Source organism: Ornithorhynchus anatinus, chromosome 8 (genome assembly GCF_004115215.2).
Source record: "Ornithorhynchus anatinus isolate Pmale09 chromosome 8, mOrnAna1.pri.v4, whole genome shotgun sequence".
NCBI classification, from domain to species: domain Eukaryota; kingdom Metazoa; phylum Chordata; class Mammalia; order Monotremata; family Ornithorhynchidae; genus Ornithorhynchus; species Ornithorhynchus anatinus.
Genome location: NC_041735.1, coordinates 57,270,094 through 57,287,203, shown reverse-complemented (window position 1 = coordinate 57,287,203; position 17,110 = coordinate 57,270,094). Strand labels below are relative to the sequence as shown.

Genomic DNA, 17,110 nt, shown 5'->3' with positions numbered 1-17,110 from the left:
CAGGCTAGTCTACCCAGGGAAGAGCTACAGGACTAGTCTGCCCACTGAGCAAAACTGAATCCCCTCCATAATAATAATTACAATAATTATGGTATTTCTTATGGCCTTACTATGGGCCAGGTATTGTACTTGTCACTGGGGTGGATACAAGCAAATCAGGTTGGCCGCAGTCCCTGTCCCACATGGGAGCACTGTCCCAATCCCCATTTTACAGATGAGGGAACCGAGGCACAGAGAAATGAAAAGACTCGTCCAAGATCCCACAGCAGACACGTAGCAGAGCTGGGATAGGGACCCATGTCCGTCTTACTCCCAGGTCCAGGCTCAATCCACTACACCACGGTGCTCCCCCTAGATCATCCATCCATCAATCAATCAATGGTATCGAGTGCTTACCGTGTGCAGGGCACCGTACTAGTCACTTGGGAGAGTACAACAGAGTTTGCAGACACGGTCCCTATGCACACTGAGCTTACACTTCTTCACTGCCCCAGCTGCTAATACGTACTACTTTCTGGGGAGAACTCAGATATTTTTTTCTTTTCTGCTATATTCTTAACACTTGGGAGTTGCTCTTGAACTTTCCAAATTGGGTTTCATAAAGTTTTAATCAGTTTTTCACAATAATGAACTGGTTTTGCCCTTTCATGTTTTTCCATTAACTTTTCAAGTTAAATACCGTGTCATTAGATTTGGGAATATAATTACAGCTCAGTAAAGGGGGCATTTTCTGCTGATGAAATGAGGCCAAAGATCCCTAAGAATTCAAGTGGAATTTCAAGTTCACAACGCTCAAGAGTTCTGATAGCTCTTCGCAGCTCATTTCTTATTGCAATCAGTTGGCCTCTGGCTGGTCTTATACGAGGCCAGTAACTCATCTCTGGCTCCCCCAGACTCCATCCAATAGCAAAACCGAGAAATTTTCTTTAGCAAATGTGAAATAACACCCTAACAGCAGATGGTGTTAAGGCACTTGAGGCTGCTTGACAGGACTCTAATCCACATCTTTGGAAACAAATGATGCAATTCTAAATGGAGTCAGGGCAGTGGTCTTTTTTTTTTGGTATTTAAGCACTTAGTATGTGTCAAACACTGTTCTAAGAGCTTGGGTAGATACAAGATAATTAGGTTGTTGTCCTGCATGGGGCTCACAGTCAAAGTGGGAGGGAGAACAGGAGAACGGAGACACAGAAAAGTTAAGTGACTGCCCCAAGGCTGCAAAGCAAGTAAGTAGTGGAGCCAGGATTAGGACCCAGGTTGTTAATGGTATTTCTTAAGCGCTTACTAGGTACTACACTGCACTATGTAGTACACTTACACTGTACTAATTCCTCTGACTCCCAGGCCCGCGCTCCTTCTGCGAGGCCATGCTGCTTCTCATGCTGGTTCAGGGGTAGAAAAGAGTAGAAAATTTTAAAGGCTGATACGTGCATTCTGGTCTACTCAGAACAATTCTCTTTTAAATACACTAAAACAAGTATTATTTTCCCTTGTGTGTTCCCAGCCCTTTTGGTTAAACCTATTATTAAAAACACTCATCGGACTACCATATCGCTCTTCCCACCGCAATACCATTACATCACTGGGGAAGCTCTGATTGGGTGGTTGTTACTAATAAGGACTAAGATCTTCCTGGCAGAGTCAACAGTTTAGACCAATCTTCAAAAGGAGTGTTGTGCTACTTGAAAACAACTGATTTGGAATGATGAAAATCAGTTACTGTGGGATTTTGGGCTAACTTGCGGGTTGTTTTTTTTTTAAAAAAAGAAAATACACCCAAGAGGTATTTGGATATGTGATTGAGGCGATTCTAAGTTTAACGAACGAGTAAACTGAATTTGCAGAATGCTATGCCCAGTCCTGAGGAGTCTAAAACCAATCCACCCATCCCATTGAACACCACTGGGCAAGAACAACAACTAAGAAGCGGCATGACCTAGTGGATACAACACCGGTCTGGGAATCAGAGTAACTGGGTTCTAATCCCGGCTCTGCCACTTGCCTACTGTGTGATCTTGGGCAAGTCACTTAATTTCTCTATGCCTCAGTTCCCTCATCTGTAAAATGGGGATTAAGAATGTGAGCCCCACATGGTACACGGACTGTGTCCAATCTGAGTACCTTGTATCTACCCCGGTGCTTGGTACAGTGCCTGGCACATAGTAAAACCTTAATTTCCATAAAAAAAAAATTGGCAGCAACCTCTAGGGGACAGTTACAACTTCCTCCTAAGTTTGAGTCATTTCACCTTCTGGGTAATAGCAGTGATCCTTTATAGTTACTGCCTCTAAGCATCTACTTTCAAATCTGGGAAGAAGAGTTGCAATTTGAGAGATACTGCTTGCTATCCATGCTAAAACCAAGGAAAATCACTACATTGTTAAATCTAAAACAAAACCTGTAACTTGACCTGGCAGGGCTAGGGCTTGTCTTCCTGTAACCAGGTACCACAGGCTGCGAGCAGACTGATTGCCAACTCTGGTTGCTCCAGTGGAATCTCTCAAGCTGCGGGAAGATCCTCCCGTTAAACTCTCACTTACCAGACATATCCCCCCAATCACAAAATCCGTGGAGCACAAATGTCATAAAACAGGACACAGAAGGACCTTTTCCTGTGTCATTTATTCACATCTAAATTAGCTACATGTGAAAAGCAAAGTTATCAATTGCACATTCATAAGATCTTGCGGTTGTTTTTATCAACAGTAATTTGTAACTTCCAAAATACAAAAGGATCACACGGAAGACCAAACCGTATCGGAAAACATGATATTCTCCAAAAGGGCCGGAAAGAATGTGAAATTAAAATCACCGAAACAATGCGAAAGAAGTTTCTCATTCCCCCACAAGTCGCCTATTAAATGACTTGCATTACTCTTTGTTGTTATTCATAGATCTGTATGCAGTGCACTCTGTGGTGGAGAGAAAAAGAAGAGGTCTCACGAATGGAAATCAGAGTGGCAGAAAATAGCTAACATCCAGCAGAAAAAAAACCAAACCTGCAGGTGTTAATATAAAAATTAAAGATGCTTTAAATAAATTCTGTTAATACAAGGGGAAATAGTACCCTGAGGGGGATAAGAACAATTTATTTTATTGCTCTCAGACTTAGAATATTTTAGAACAGCTGGAAGGCATAATACAACTTGTGCTAGCAGTTGGATTATAGCAAGATTCAATAGTCAGTGTAACAATTTTTTTCCCCTTCAGATTGAAATCTCTAACATTAGCATGAGACCAGCCGTCTTAAGCCTAAGAATTATTGGTGAAGGCCGGGCCCAAATACTATGTAAATAGTTCCCTGGACCTGAGGAAACCCTGAAGGGGGGGGAAAAACCCCTTGAATGATGCCCTTTTAAAGATTTCTTTCAGGTTTTTTTTTTGCATAACATTTCCCCATCTTCACCATATCCGGCTTTTTACTCGATCTGGGCCCTGCTAGGAATTGCCCCAGGAAATTCATTTGCTTGCTGAAATAGCTTTTGATATTCTGTGTTTGAAATTATTACACATCACTGTACTTTAATAAGAATCATAATACTAATACCACCAACTTTTGTTATTCACATAGCTTATTTTTTCAAAGCTCTTTCACATCAATCACTTCACTTTTTTTCCCTCACGGTGTCGCTATGAAGTAGGGAGAAGAATTGATCATGATCCCCATTTTACAAATGGGGAAGCTGAGGCCCAGAGAGGTTAAGCAACTTGCCCAAGGACACTCAGCTGTCCAGTGGCAGAGCTGGGACTAAAACTTGGATTTCCTGACTCCCAGTCACCATGCTCTTTCCACTAGACCATACTGCATCTCTGCTACCCACGTAGACAGACCTGAACTGATTCAGGGTCTGGGAGAGCTGCTGGGTCGGAGATAATTCGGACTGGGTCTCTCAGGATCTTAGTCCTGCAACCCTGGACTAGCCCAGAACAGGCCCAGCGTCGGACTTATCCTCGGTTCCCGCTGCTTCCTTTTCCTCACGTCTCCTGCCGACACTGTGTTCCACTTGTCGCCTGCTTTATCCCTGACTGGGACACTCTGGCCAAAACCATGCATTTTCACCTCTAATAATAATAACTGGCATTTTTGAGCGCTTACCATAAGCCAGGCACTGTACTAAGCGCTGGGGTGGATACAAGCAAATCAGTCTCGACACATTCCCTGTCCCACAAGCGGCTCACAGTCTCAATCCCAATTTTACAAATGACGTATCTGAGGCACAGAGAAGTGAAGTGACTTGCCCAAGGCCACATAGCAGACAAATTGCAGAGCTGGGATTAAAACCCATGACCTGCTGATTCTCAGGCCCATACTCGTATCCACTAAACCACGCTGCTTTGTGTCTTCAATCAATCAATGGTATTCATCAAATGCTTACTGCGTGTAGAACACTGAACTAAGCGCTTGGGAGAATACAATACAAGCTCCCTTGACCTCAAGGAGTTTATGATCTAGTGGGGGAGACGAACGTTAAAATAAATTACAAATAGGAGAAGCAGCAAGGCTGGGAAGAAGAGGAAGAAACCCCCTTCTTGACCCCAGCTGACCTATATGATAAGCAGAACTACCCTAACAAGGCAAGAAAATCTTTCCCCTCCTAACAAGGCCAGAAACCCTTTTTTCTTTTAAAGAGAAAGGCAGGGCCCAGACATCTATCTTGACCCCCGGGAGACAATCACTGAAAAACAATAATAATAATATTAATAACACTTGTATTTAAGTGCTTCCTATGTGCCAAGCACTGCAAGCAGTCCTGGGGTACATACATCATCAGGGGAGCCACAGTTCCTGTCCCATATAGGGCTCCCAGACTAAGTCAGAGGAAGAACAGCTATCGAATCCCCATTTTACAAATGAGGAAACTGAGGCTCAGATAAGTGAAGTGACCCGCCCAAGGTCACTCAGCAGACAAATGGCAGAGCAGATTTAGAACCTAGGTCCTCTGGCTCCCAGGCCCGTGCTCTTTCCACTAGGCCACGGTTGGCCGAGACCGATTCCGGGGAAATCTGTAACGGTCCACAGTCTTTTATCCGTGCAGCTACCAGAGACTGTCATGAGACCCAGAAGCGGCTCCACGGAGGGGCAAACTAAAGCCCGTTTCCCTCTCTCCCTCCCCAGTCCCCTGCCTCCTCTAGGTTTACGTCGTGTTTTTTTTTTTTTTTTAAAAGATCTACTTTCCCTGGACAGCAGACTGGGTGAAAGGGAAGCATTCTAACTCTGGGAGAGTAAGAAGGGGACAATTATTTCGTGAACTAGCTTTTAGTTGATACTGCAATGGTGATACGGCACTGTTTAACAGTAAGCTATTTTAAACCGCAAAGGACCGTTTCACAAATGCGAGCCGTGAAAAGATTTCCTTTCAGCAATTCATAATGCCCAGATTTTCATCTCATTATACAACTTGAGTCCCTGACGCCCACCCACTCTCCTATTATCTCAAATAACCCAAGTGAAAGGATCTGAAGCCGGTATGTCCAACTCTTCTTATGAATGGGCTGTCGACGCATTTAGACACGAGCTGCCCCATTTACGAGGCGGAAAAGAACAAATACAATCCTCGGTGATTAACCAGTAACCTAATACGTTATTACTAAATAGAAGTGAAGCAAATCAGATCGGTAAGTACATTTCATTTTCTGTCGAGAGAGTAACGGAAATAAAGGCAGATGGAGATATAAGTGAGAAAAGACATTCTCCTCACTATCCCCTTGTCCCCCTCTCCCTCCTATGCTCTCTTTGAAATAACACAGGCAGGCACCCCTCGAGGCATTCCGGTCTTCTCCTTGGATAGCAGAAGAGAGCACAGAAGAGGCTGCCTCTCCCCCCTATATCTGCTAAGCAGTCCAGGGCCCTTAGTCCACACCGCCTCCACTGCTCTCTTGGACTTCCAGGGCAAGGGGTTTGCAGTGGTCCTAGAATCCCAGGTAACAGCAGTGGAACCAACTCCAGCCTAGACCAAAAAGGCAGCCTGCAGAGGTTGACACGGAATAGCGCTCGCCGCATCGTTCTCCTCTGCTTCTCTGCATCTGTGGCCACACAGAACCTCCCGATGAGCTATCACCTTGGCAAACTGGACCCTAAGGGGAATTACCCCCGAGTCGTCCTCATTTCTTCAGTGTAAAATTGAACGCATTTGCCCAAAGGATTCCAGTTTCAAAGACAATTTCTAGAGCATGTAATTTTAAGGCCGAGTCCCCTGGATTACTTAGTTTAGTCCCAGATTGGGGGGTCATCTTCTTGTCCTTTCTTAGTAATCCTGCCTGCTTTAACTTGGGAAGATGCTATGGAAGACAACAACCAAAGACAATGAAAGTTCAATGATGCCATACAACGGCTTTGAAATGGAAAGGTATTCATACTATATTTACCTGGCGTCTGATACCCAAATGCAGTATGTAAATATCAGGATTTTTAATGATTTTAAAATACTAAGGGGAGTTGGTCATTATTACTATTATTATTGTTGTTGCTGTATTTGTTCAGCACTTTGAGTCAAGCACCGCTTTAAGTGCTGGGGTAGATTACAAGTTAATCGGGTCAGACACAATCCCTGTCCCACATGGGGCTCACAGTTTAAGTATGAGAGACTACAGGCAATAAATCCATCGGTCATCCGCAGGAATCACAAGACTGTAGCTCCTTTCGAAATATTCTTCTATTCTGATATTGCACTGTTGTTACTCCCGGCTAAATAGTGGTGATAATTCCGGCAACTCCTTAGTCCTTTTTACCCTCGCTTCTTATCTCACACTTCATTTGTGGCATGCTCCGTTTCACTTTTTAAAATCTTTCCTGTACACCTATACTTGACGTCCGTAAGAGCTGTGTGTGTCACACTAGAAAGTTTATGGATTCTGTTGCCCTAATGTAAATCTGACCAAAAACAGAAATGGAGTTGAACATGCAATTCAATAAGCACTTATGCTTTCCCTATTTTGAGTAAAACCTGAATGAAAGGATAATTTTCTCCATGTACATTTTTGGTACCATAACTCTATATTGGACTCCTGCTAAATTAACGAACAAGACAAATGTGGAAAGAGATACAAATACCGTAGGACGCTTAGGGACCTACAAGAACACAACCAATAGTTCAAAGGAAGATCAAAGATTCCAAACGTTTGTCGCTAAGGCAGAGATGGTCAAAAGTTTTATATAAGATCTAAAATACGATACTTCCACGAGGTAGAAAATACTACAACAGCAGTTAAGAAAAACATGTTTGATCCTCTTAAAACAACCAGTGACTCTGCTACGGTTTATAAAGTTCACCTGTGGCATGTTTCAGATTGATCAAAATCAGGAAGCCTGGAGGATGCGCATACAATACATGCTTTAAATTGTCCCCTTTTAAAAGTTCACACCACATAAAAATGACAATACAGGAAGAAAAATAATAGCAGAGAAATCTTCCTAGTCTCGTCAAAGGTCTTCTATTCACTGCATTGTGGGACACTTGAAATTTAGTTTAGATTTCTTCATATTACTTTAGCAGCATAGCAAATTTTGAAAAGAAAGCAATAGAATTACCAGAACATTCGAACTCAGTATTACCTCTTCCAGGAGGCTATTAAACCCAGCTTAAAAAAAATAACCAGGAATTCTACTAATCTCACATCAACACCCACCCCCCCAATCCCACAGAAATAAAAATATTAAACAAGACTCCAGCACCAGCAGAGCTGTTCTGTTTGAGCAATTCAAGAGCTGTCTGAGGCAGAAAGATAGCTGAGCTGCCAAATTAAACTTTGGTAGCTCCTTTATGGGTGGGCAGACCCTGAACGTTGTCCATATTTCGGCGCTCCTCAGAGATAATGAATTCTTTTTCCTTCAGTAAAATTCAATAAGGCATACATTTAATTTAATTTGCATTAAACCTTTGGAAAATTAGTGTTAAAGCTTTTTTTCCCCAGCCAATAACATTCAATCTTTAATTTTATTAAATAGTTTATATATAAAAAGAAATTAAGATGTTCTACAGTCTTACAAACAATCATGGTAACAATCAAAATCGTAAAGAAATCAGCTGAAGAAAATATATCCTTACAACTCTAAGATAAACACGATTATATCATTCTTTTAAATACACACTGTACTGTATCGGGACGAACAGCTTCAGAAAGCTATCAGCAGAGAAATATGGGGAAGCATCCTCTCATGACAGCTTTCACCAGAGGATAGGATTGTCCAATTTGGAAAAACCAAGGTCTTTTCTAAGATCCAGGTAGGTACCATTGCTCACCCAGGATTCGTCCTCGGATTTCCTGTCAAAGATAGTTTGAATACTTGATCATTTCCACTGTAAAAAAAACCCAAACAAACCCAAAACCTGCCTCCATATCCACAGTGCACACATCATGGAACAATCACGCCCAACCAGACATTTCCTCAGCAACCCAATGCATTTGGGGATTCTGCAGTCCAGCGTGGGAGGAGAAGCCAACTCTGGAAATCTGGTCAACTTCCTCAGTCTGCCTCTTGTTTAGACAACCCGAGATCAGCTTCTGAGAGCCACAGAGGTTTGCTTGTGATGGGGCTCTTTCAAACTCCTTGCTGTTGCTTCGTAGAAAGGCCCTGCTGTCTCCTGCGTTTTGACCACCAAGAGCTTTGGCCACAAGGAGGGAAGAGTTTGGTATTAAACTACTGAGCCTCACCCCAGGACCAGATTTCTCCAGCACTTGTGAGCTCTCAAGTCTGGCCAGATATATGCTTGGCAGATCTCATGACAGAGAAAAATGACGGCCAGGAAACAAATCCGATAGAAATGTCTGGTTTGAGACTACGACTGTCCCATTTAAAAGACAGAGAGATTGGAAGGCTGCAGTGGCTCTTAGTGGTCAGGCAAAATGCATTCCGTCGGGGGAAACGAGACCCATTTCAATGAGCCATCTCAGATCTGACTAACCCAGCTGTGAAACTACAAAACGATCCATCTCAAATGCCCAGAGATGGAGCTTAATACAACTTCTGAAGAGTACAAGTTCAAAAAAACCTCTGGGCTTAGTCCTTCTCCTCTCACATACAATCCTCCTTGCCAAGTCTTCTCGCAATTTCAAACTCAAATGTGCCTAGTTCCAAATTACAGCAGCTTCCTGAGGGCCTGCCAAGCCTTTTAAGAGTTATTAAAGAATTTCACAATGTCCCAGAGATGGAAAAAACCTCAATCTCATCGCAGCTTATTTCCTGCACCTGGGGACGTGAATGAATAAACCACCTAAGAAAAAACTTAAAGAGCTCCTGAGATAATGATTCCCTAACCTGCTTCAACAGTATAAGTGATTCACCCTGAGAGTCATAAAGTCCTTAATTTGCAACTAAAATCTCTATCTTAGTTTATGCCTATTTCCTCTTCTGTGGAGATGGAAAGCATCTATTCTTCACACACTTGGGAATCTCACCAAGTGGTGCTCAGAAATATTAATAATAATGATAGTAATGATGATGGTATTGGTTAAGTGCTTACTATGTGCCAAGCACTGTTCTAAGCGCTGGGATAGATTCAAGGTAATGAGGATGTCCCACGTGAGGCTCACAGTCTTCATCCCCATTTGACAGATGAGGTAACTGAGGCACGGAGAAATTAAGTACTTGCCCAAAGTCACACAGCTGATAGGTGGCAGAGCCGGGATTAGAACCCATGACCTCTGACTCCGAAGCCCATGCTCTTTCCATGCTGCTTCTCCAATATTACTATTAAATATTTAATCATTACTACTACTTGTGCAAGGCACTGACCTAGTTCCTGGAGAAATACATACATTCAAGACTCAGTTTTTGCCCTTGAGATCTGCTGTTCATCTCTAGATTTCCTCCATGTACTCCACTTTCTTTTTAAAGTAACAAAACTGGACCAAAATACCCAAGTAAGTAATCGAAGAATACAAAACAGAAAAGAATGACTCAGTTCTTGCCTGTTATTCACCTGTTAATCCAACCCACTTTGATTAGCCTTTTTTTTTTTTATAATGGCACCACACTATTGACCAATATCTAGTTGTTGGTGGAAACCCCCCCAAATTTTTGCCTCTTTCCCCATCATGTAACTGTGACAGAATAAAACAATCTCTCGCCATATCAGTTACTCTCTAGTCCTTTTTTTGGAAGGAGTATTACTATTTGGATAGTATTTATTAAGTGCTTACGGTATTCAGAGAACTGTACTAAGAGCTGGGAAGGGGAATACAGGTGGGAATTAAACACAGACCCTATCCTTCAAGGGGAAGAGATAGGAACCTTGCCTAATTTAGTATCAATTCCAGAGCTGGGGCTTAATTCAGGTCATCAATACAAAAAGCTCAAGAAAGCTGTCCTCAGATCTTTTCCTCTGAGACCTCAAAAGAGCTTTCCAAAAAGGACACCAAAGACTCAAGAAGCAGCTTGGCCTAGTGGAAAGAGGATGGGCCTGGGAGTCAGAGAACCAGGGTTTTAATCCCAGCTTTGCCACTTGTCTGCTGTGTGACCTTAGGCAAGTCACAATTTCTCTGTGCTTCAGTTTCCTCCACTGTAAAATGGGGATTAAATCCTATTCCTTCCTCTGAAGACTATGGGCCCCATGTGGGACAGGGACTGTGTCCAACCTGATTATCTTGTATCTGTCCCAGGGTTTAGTACAGTGCTTGGTATATAATCAGTGTTTAACAAATACTACAATTCACATTATCACTATCATCATCAATAAGAAGAATCATGATAAGAAATTATACGGCCCTCTTTACAAGACAGTTGGTTCTAGGCTATTTTCATCCTGTTCTTTTTAATACTGATCCTGTGTGGGGTTTTTTAATATTTTCATTTCATTCCCTAAAAACATCCTGAGACTTCTTAGGAAAGAGTCCAATTTAAAAATTTCTAAAAATAAATAGAACTCTAAAATTCAACTCAATTATTTTCAAATGAAAAACATGATTTTCCAAGTTTAGAAGTTAATGATCCATTTTCGCTATATGTAAAACTTAGCAATGAGTCATTTTAGAACTATCATTACGGCACACAGGTTCACAGTATGGTTAATTGGATTTTAACATTGCGCCTGGAACACGGGACACTGAGTATGTGACTGGTTTTCACTTGAACTGCTCAAGCTCACCCTTGCTTACCCACCCCCCTCTCCATATCACTACCTCACAATCTCTCTGCCATTTTCCTTACACGTTCCCATCCTTGCCCCCTCTCTATCCTCCTACTCTCCTCTCCAATTCTACCTCTTGCTCTATTGGGGATTTTATCTGTCCAACATTATATGTAGAGAAGTGGAAATTAAATGGGCTCCTCTGGGGAGCCACAAGCACCTGGAATGTCCCATGGAAGAGAGTCCCCAGGTTCCAAGAGGAAAACTGATTACAAGGTTACCTGAAAAATCTGGGTTGATGCTCCATGTTGTTATCTTCTAAGACCCGCCGTCGTTCTCTTTGCAGCTGCTCAATTCTTTGCTTTTGAAATTCAGCTCCTTCTATATCCCCTTCCTCTAGAAACCTAAGCGTAACAGACAGAAAGAGGAGAGAGAGAGAGGAAAGTTTCACACTTGACACTCATGCAAACACAAGAGTCAGTTCCCCCTTGTTGCCTTAAAACCCTCTGAATAACGGTACTGTAAGGACCAAGATAATTCGTTTTATTGGACTAGAAGGCAGAAGTGCACTCAGCTGTCAGAAAGCAAAGCTTCCACTGTGTCATTTGGAAAGGACACGACGGCAGAATTTGGGGACGAACGTCCTTCCAATCACACGCAACCGGATAGACACAGCACAGCATGGTGTCTGAAGAAAAGATTGGGTGCCTACGCGTTGTGGTGAATGTGGGCTGAATACACTATGAGTTCTCTTTCAAGAGGGGTTCTGTAAGAATGCCTCCTGCACATTATAGGAGAACTCGGTGTTTCTTTACAGATCACAGCAATGCCTAGACTGGGACTTGGAAATCAGGTTCTTGGCTTCTATTTCTCTCTTCCGTGGGTAAGCTGTTTATCATTTAACACTGCCCGCACCTCCGTTTCCTCTTAGGAACACAGAAAATTACATTTTCCCTTCCAACTCTCCAAACGATTTAAGAGGGTTAGCGAGGCATTTGTAAGGGTGCAGCTCCTTGGAAGGAAGTCCCCTCTTCCCTTCGGCCCCAGGAAAACACCTTACCTTTGGTCCGGTCTAAACCGTGTGTCGGTCGGTGGTAGTAATGCTCGTATCGATGGGTCCATCTCATTTAACTCGAGGGCAAACTGTGTAAAACCGTAACACTGCTCGTAACCTTTTGGCATGGGATCTAAAAGGAAAACAAACAACCATGACTAAATGCAAATGAGGAGGAACATATTGTATTTTAATCCCTCTCTGCTGCTCATTCCCTTGACAAGATGCCACGCTGCCCCTCAGCATTGTTCCCTAGTACTATGAAATGCCCTGGTTCAAAGGGCAGAAAGGAGCATTATCTTTATATTCCCTGCTGTTTTTCCGCTTTATGCTCCATCAACAACCAGGTACTCATGAAGTCAAAGCTCAGCTGGCATATTATTCACATAGGAACAGATCAAATTTAACACTTGGCCAATTTACAGAACTCCATTTTGTCTCCTTCTGAGTACTGCATTAATCTAGCACAACGAAGAATCCTTTGCTTCAGTAAACTCACTAAAAATAGCCCTGGGTCTCCGCTTCCCAACAGAAATGTCTCCCTCACTCTCAAGAAGTATCAATCCTAATTTTCAGTTTTGTGCTTTGAAATAATTTCTGGATCCCGTTTCTCCCCTCCAAAGAAGATGTGTGTAAATAGCAGGAATGCTGTTCAAATCCACATTCTGGATGCAGAGTTATCAGCCACTGCTAACAAGTTACAGCAAGTCAATTCCTGGATCTGAATTTTCATAACTATGAACTCAGAGAAATGTTACCAGGTGTCTTTACTGTAAAAATGTTTCAAGAGCCCCTCGCCCCCTCCACTGAGGTCCTCAATGTCACTGAGTGACATCACAGGATTCCTCCACCTAGTTGAGCCAGCCATCCCTAAATTAATCATATTTATTGAGCCCGTGCTGTGTGCAGAGTGCTTGGGAGAGTAAAATATGCCAAAACTCTTCCTTGAAGTCAAATCACTAAATTTTCAAGAACCGAAGGTCGTGAGAAACACCTAAACCAGGAAATTAAGAGCTAGAAGACCGGATGAAGAAACACCTCTTTTGACTTGCCTTTTTAACTTTCCCCAATTTGATTCTTTGTATATATTTCCCTTTCTAAAACACATAATGTATTGTCCAGTATTTCACATCTGCAGTACATTTCACAACTGGCTTGTTTAGGGCTTTAGAACTTTTTAACTATAGAGCTGGAATGACTCATTAATTAAGTCTCACAGTTTATGCTTTCCAACTTTCCCACCTCAGAAGTAGGTGGGAAAATTTGGTGACTTGTCAACTGAAAATTTTTGCTGGGTTGAAGCAGCATTCATTCAATTGTCCATTGAATTGTATTTATTAAGCACTTACTGTGTGCAGAACACTGTACTAAAAGCTTAGCAGTCACCCTACCATGTTGAGTAAAGCTACAGAATGATTTGGAAGGGAGAGCTAAATCTTGGGAGAATTAATTTGGCAATTGAAGCTCCCGGAGTGGAAATGGGTCCAGGACACCTGGAGTGAACAGTTCTCACTCGTTTCAATAATAATAATAATAATAATAATAATGTTGGTATTTGTTAAGCGCTTACTAGGTGCAGAGCACTGTTCTAAGCGCTGGGGGAGATACAGCGTAATCAGGTCATCCCACATGAGGCTCACAGTTAATCCCCATTTTACAGATGAGGGAACTGAGGCACAGAGAAGTGAAGTGACTTGCCCACAGTCACACAGCTGACAAGTGGCAGAGCCGGGAGTCGAACCCATGACCTCTGACTCCGAAGCCCAGGCTCTTTCCACTGAGCCACGCTGCTTCCCAAGACTGTCAAGACTACAGCTGGTCTTGATATCTACTTTGGACCATACAGGTCCCCTGAGACTGTAAGCTCACTGTAGAGAGGGAACGTGTCTACCGACTCTGTTATATTGTATTCTCCCAAGCGTTTAGTACAATGCTCTGCACAGAGTAAGTGTTCAATATAAATGATCGATTGATAGAATCCCCAAAGCCGGTGTGCACTGATGCAGACCACCCGACCTGTTTAACCACAACCAGGATTTCCAGCAGCGCTTGGGGTTGTTTTGTGAGGGCAGCATCCTGTCTATCTTGACTTTCTAGGGCAGCATCCTATCTTGACTTTCTTTTCAGTTTACAGGACTGTGCATGATATTTGGCATTTGGTGAACTGACAGCAGAGGGCAGAACAGAAAAGGAGAATCTAAGCCTGGAAAGGAGCAGTATCCCTTCAAATGAGGGCCTGCTGAAGAAAAGTAGGAATCAACGAAGGAAGGGATGATCAGGATTCAAGTGATTCTTTATTCAGCTTCATCTAAAGCTGCCAAGAAACTATGTTTCACCCCTTACCCATCACTGAGGGATGTTGTGAGGATTAATAAAGCAATTTCTAAAGGGGTCCCGAGTGCTTTTAAGAAGAAGAAGAAGAAGAAGAAGAAGAAGAAGAATGATAATAATGGCATTTGTTAAGGGCTTGCTATGTGCCAAGTACTGTTCTAAGCGCTGGGGGGAGATACAAGATAATCAGATTGTCCCACATGGGGCTCACAGTCTCAATCCCCATTTTACAGTTGAGGTAACTGAGGCACAGAGAAGTGAAGTGACTTGCCCAAAGTCACAGAACTGACAAGTGGTGGAGCCAGGATTAGAACCCATGATCTTCTTTCTGCCAGGCCCATGCACTATCCATTTCGCCATGCTGCTGAGGCACGTGGGACAGGGACTGTGTCCGACCCAATTATCTTGTGGGCACCCCAACACTTAGTACAGCGGCTGGTACATAGTAAGCACTTAATAAATGCTATTATTATTGTTCTATTATTACTGTCTAATCATTTTGGCCCCAAGTAGATTAATTATAGCCTTTGCACCCAGAAATTTCTTGAACTCAGATCATCACTGGGCACCAAAGGTTTCAAGACATTGGTGACCAGGAGGGAACTGGGACCAAGTGGGCTTCAGTGACTACCTGACCCTAACTGTTGCCGTCTCAACAGCCTGTTATGAGGACCGGGCTTCGAGCTCCTCAGCGAGCTAAGGGAAATGTTTCGAGTTCTTCAGCTTTATACAACTTGCCAAAAGAGGTACCTCAGAAAGAACCTTGAAAGCAGTGATAAACTCCCTTGTCTTGGAAGAGAGAAGCCAGGCTCCTAAGACTTGGAGAGAGACGATGACGGGAGTGTTTGAAAGGAAAAGTGGGAGAACAACAGAATGCCGCCACCATTCACCCAGAAGACAGAGATGCCAGTGCCGAGATTTTGCCGCTGGAAACTGGGTCTGCTGAGGTTTTCAGCCCTCGTTTGCCCCCGTTGATCCCATTAGACACTAACTTGCTCTCCAGATACACGTGGCGGAAGATGGAGTCCCACAGTATATACTTTCATGCCATTTCCCAAAGAGCCGATGCACTGCCTTGCCATTTTTGTCAAAGACTGTGCCTTCAATCTCATGGGCATTTGGGTTCCAGTATTTTGCCTAGAATGAAAAAGAACAGAACATTTATGGAAAAACTCCTCAATTTTTTGCAATGAAAGTCATAAAAATACCATAGAAATATACAGAACGCACACCTATCATCTGGGGGCAACAAAATATAGCACGGCCCGGGTTTTTAAAATCATGTAATTCCTGCTGTTTGCAAGCTCAACTCTCTTTGTCGGTGTAGGTCGAGTTAGATCAGGGGTTTTGAGGGGGTAGGTATCAAGCGCTGGATGGGGTAGGTTTCTCAGTGTTTCAGTGTCTTTTCTTCAGGCAATCTTGCAGAACTGAAGTTATATATGTCTCACAATAAGGGAGAATCAAGGGCGATGGAATTAAATTTACAGACAGCAGCCAATGATTTTAAATAAGGGGCTCGGGGACAAAATCTGATAGCTCATTTTATATGAACAAAATTAAATAGACTGCAAACAGAAACCATTTTTACATAGTGGGGCCTTGATTAGACCATTTTTATGTAAGCACTGAGCTTGTTGGAATTTATTGTTTGTAATGGTTGATGGAAAAAGATAAACTCCAGGAGATCACCCCCTTTTCCTGGAAACATTATCTAACCTTGGCTTCACCATCACTATCCTCTCCTGGTGGTTCTCCTATTTCTCTGACTGCTCCTTTCAATCAATCAATGGTATTTATAGAGCACCTACTAGGTGCAGAGCACTACACTAAACACTTGGGAGAGTCCAACACAACCAAGTTGGCATCCTCAGTCTCTGTCTCAAGCTCCTCCTCTGCCTCCCATCATCTGACTGGGTGTGGGGGTCCCTCAAGATTCAGTTCTGGGTCCCTCCACCCTTCTATTCTCTATCTGTACGCACCCTCGAACTTGTTTTGCTATCTGTCTCCCCCTTTTAGACTGTGAGCATGTTGTTGGGAAGGGATTGTCTCTATCTGGTGCCTAATTGTACATTCCAAGCACCTAGTACAGTGCTCCGTACACAGAAAGCGCTCAATAAATTCGACTGAATGAATGAATTCCTTCGTTCCATAGCTTCAACTACTATCTCTCTGTGGATGATTCTCCAATCCACTTCTCCAGCTCTCACCTCTCTCCTCTGCAGTTTCTCATTTCTTCCTGCTTTCAGGACATCTCTACTGTCCTGGATGTCCCACCAACACCTTAAACTTCACAAGTCCAAAACAGAACTCCTTATCTTCCCACCCAAACCCTGCCTTCCCCCTGACCTTCTTATCAGTGTTGACAGCACCACTCTTCTCCCTGTCTCACAAGCCCATAACCTTGGCATTATTCTTGACATCTCTCTCATTTAAGCTGTCACAAAATCCTATCGGTTGTACCTTCACATCATCTCCAGAATCTGTCCTCTCCTCTCCATCCAAACTGTTACCACACTGAACCAAGCATTTACATTCCACCTTGACTACCACGTCGGCTTCATCGCTGATCTCATTCATTCATTCATTCAATAGTATTTATTGAGCGCTTACTATGTGCAGAGCACCGTACTAAGTGCTTGGAATGTACAAATCGGCAACA

At 42.9% G+C, this 17,110-nt stretch overlaps 1 protein-coding gene across 4 annotated transcripts in view; it reads right to left on the bottom strand.

The window, feature by feature from the left end:
- Nucleotides 1–5,145: 5,145 nt before the first annotated feature.
- OSBPL3 (oxysterol binding protein like 3) overlaps nucleotides 5,146–17,110 on the bottom strand; it is a 141,684-nt gene continuing 129,719 nt past the window's right edge. For all 4 annotated transcript variants that reach the window (XM_007667342.4, XM_029070997.2, XM_029070996.2 and 1 more), the window contains 4 exons: nucleotides 15,444–15,588; nucleotides 12,127–12,253; nucleotides 11,348–11,470; nucleotides 5,146–8,262 (listed from right to left, as the gene is read on the bottom strand). In XM_007667342.4, coding sequence (XP_007665532.2) covers nucleotides 8,166–8,262; nucleotides 11,348–11,470; nucleotides 12,127–12,253; nucleotides 15,444–15,588 — 492 coding nt within the window. In that variant the 3' untranslated portion in view covers nucleotides 5,146–8,165. The remainder of the gene's footprint in view (nucleotides 8,263–11,347; nucleotides 11,471–12,126; nucleotides 12,254–15,443; nucleotides 15,589–17,110) is intronic.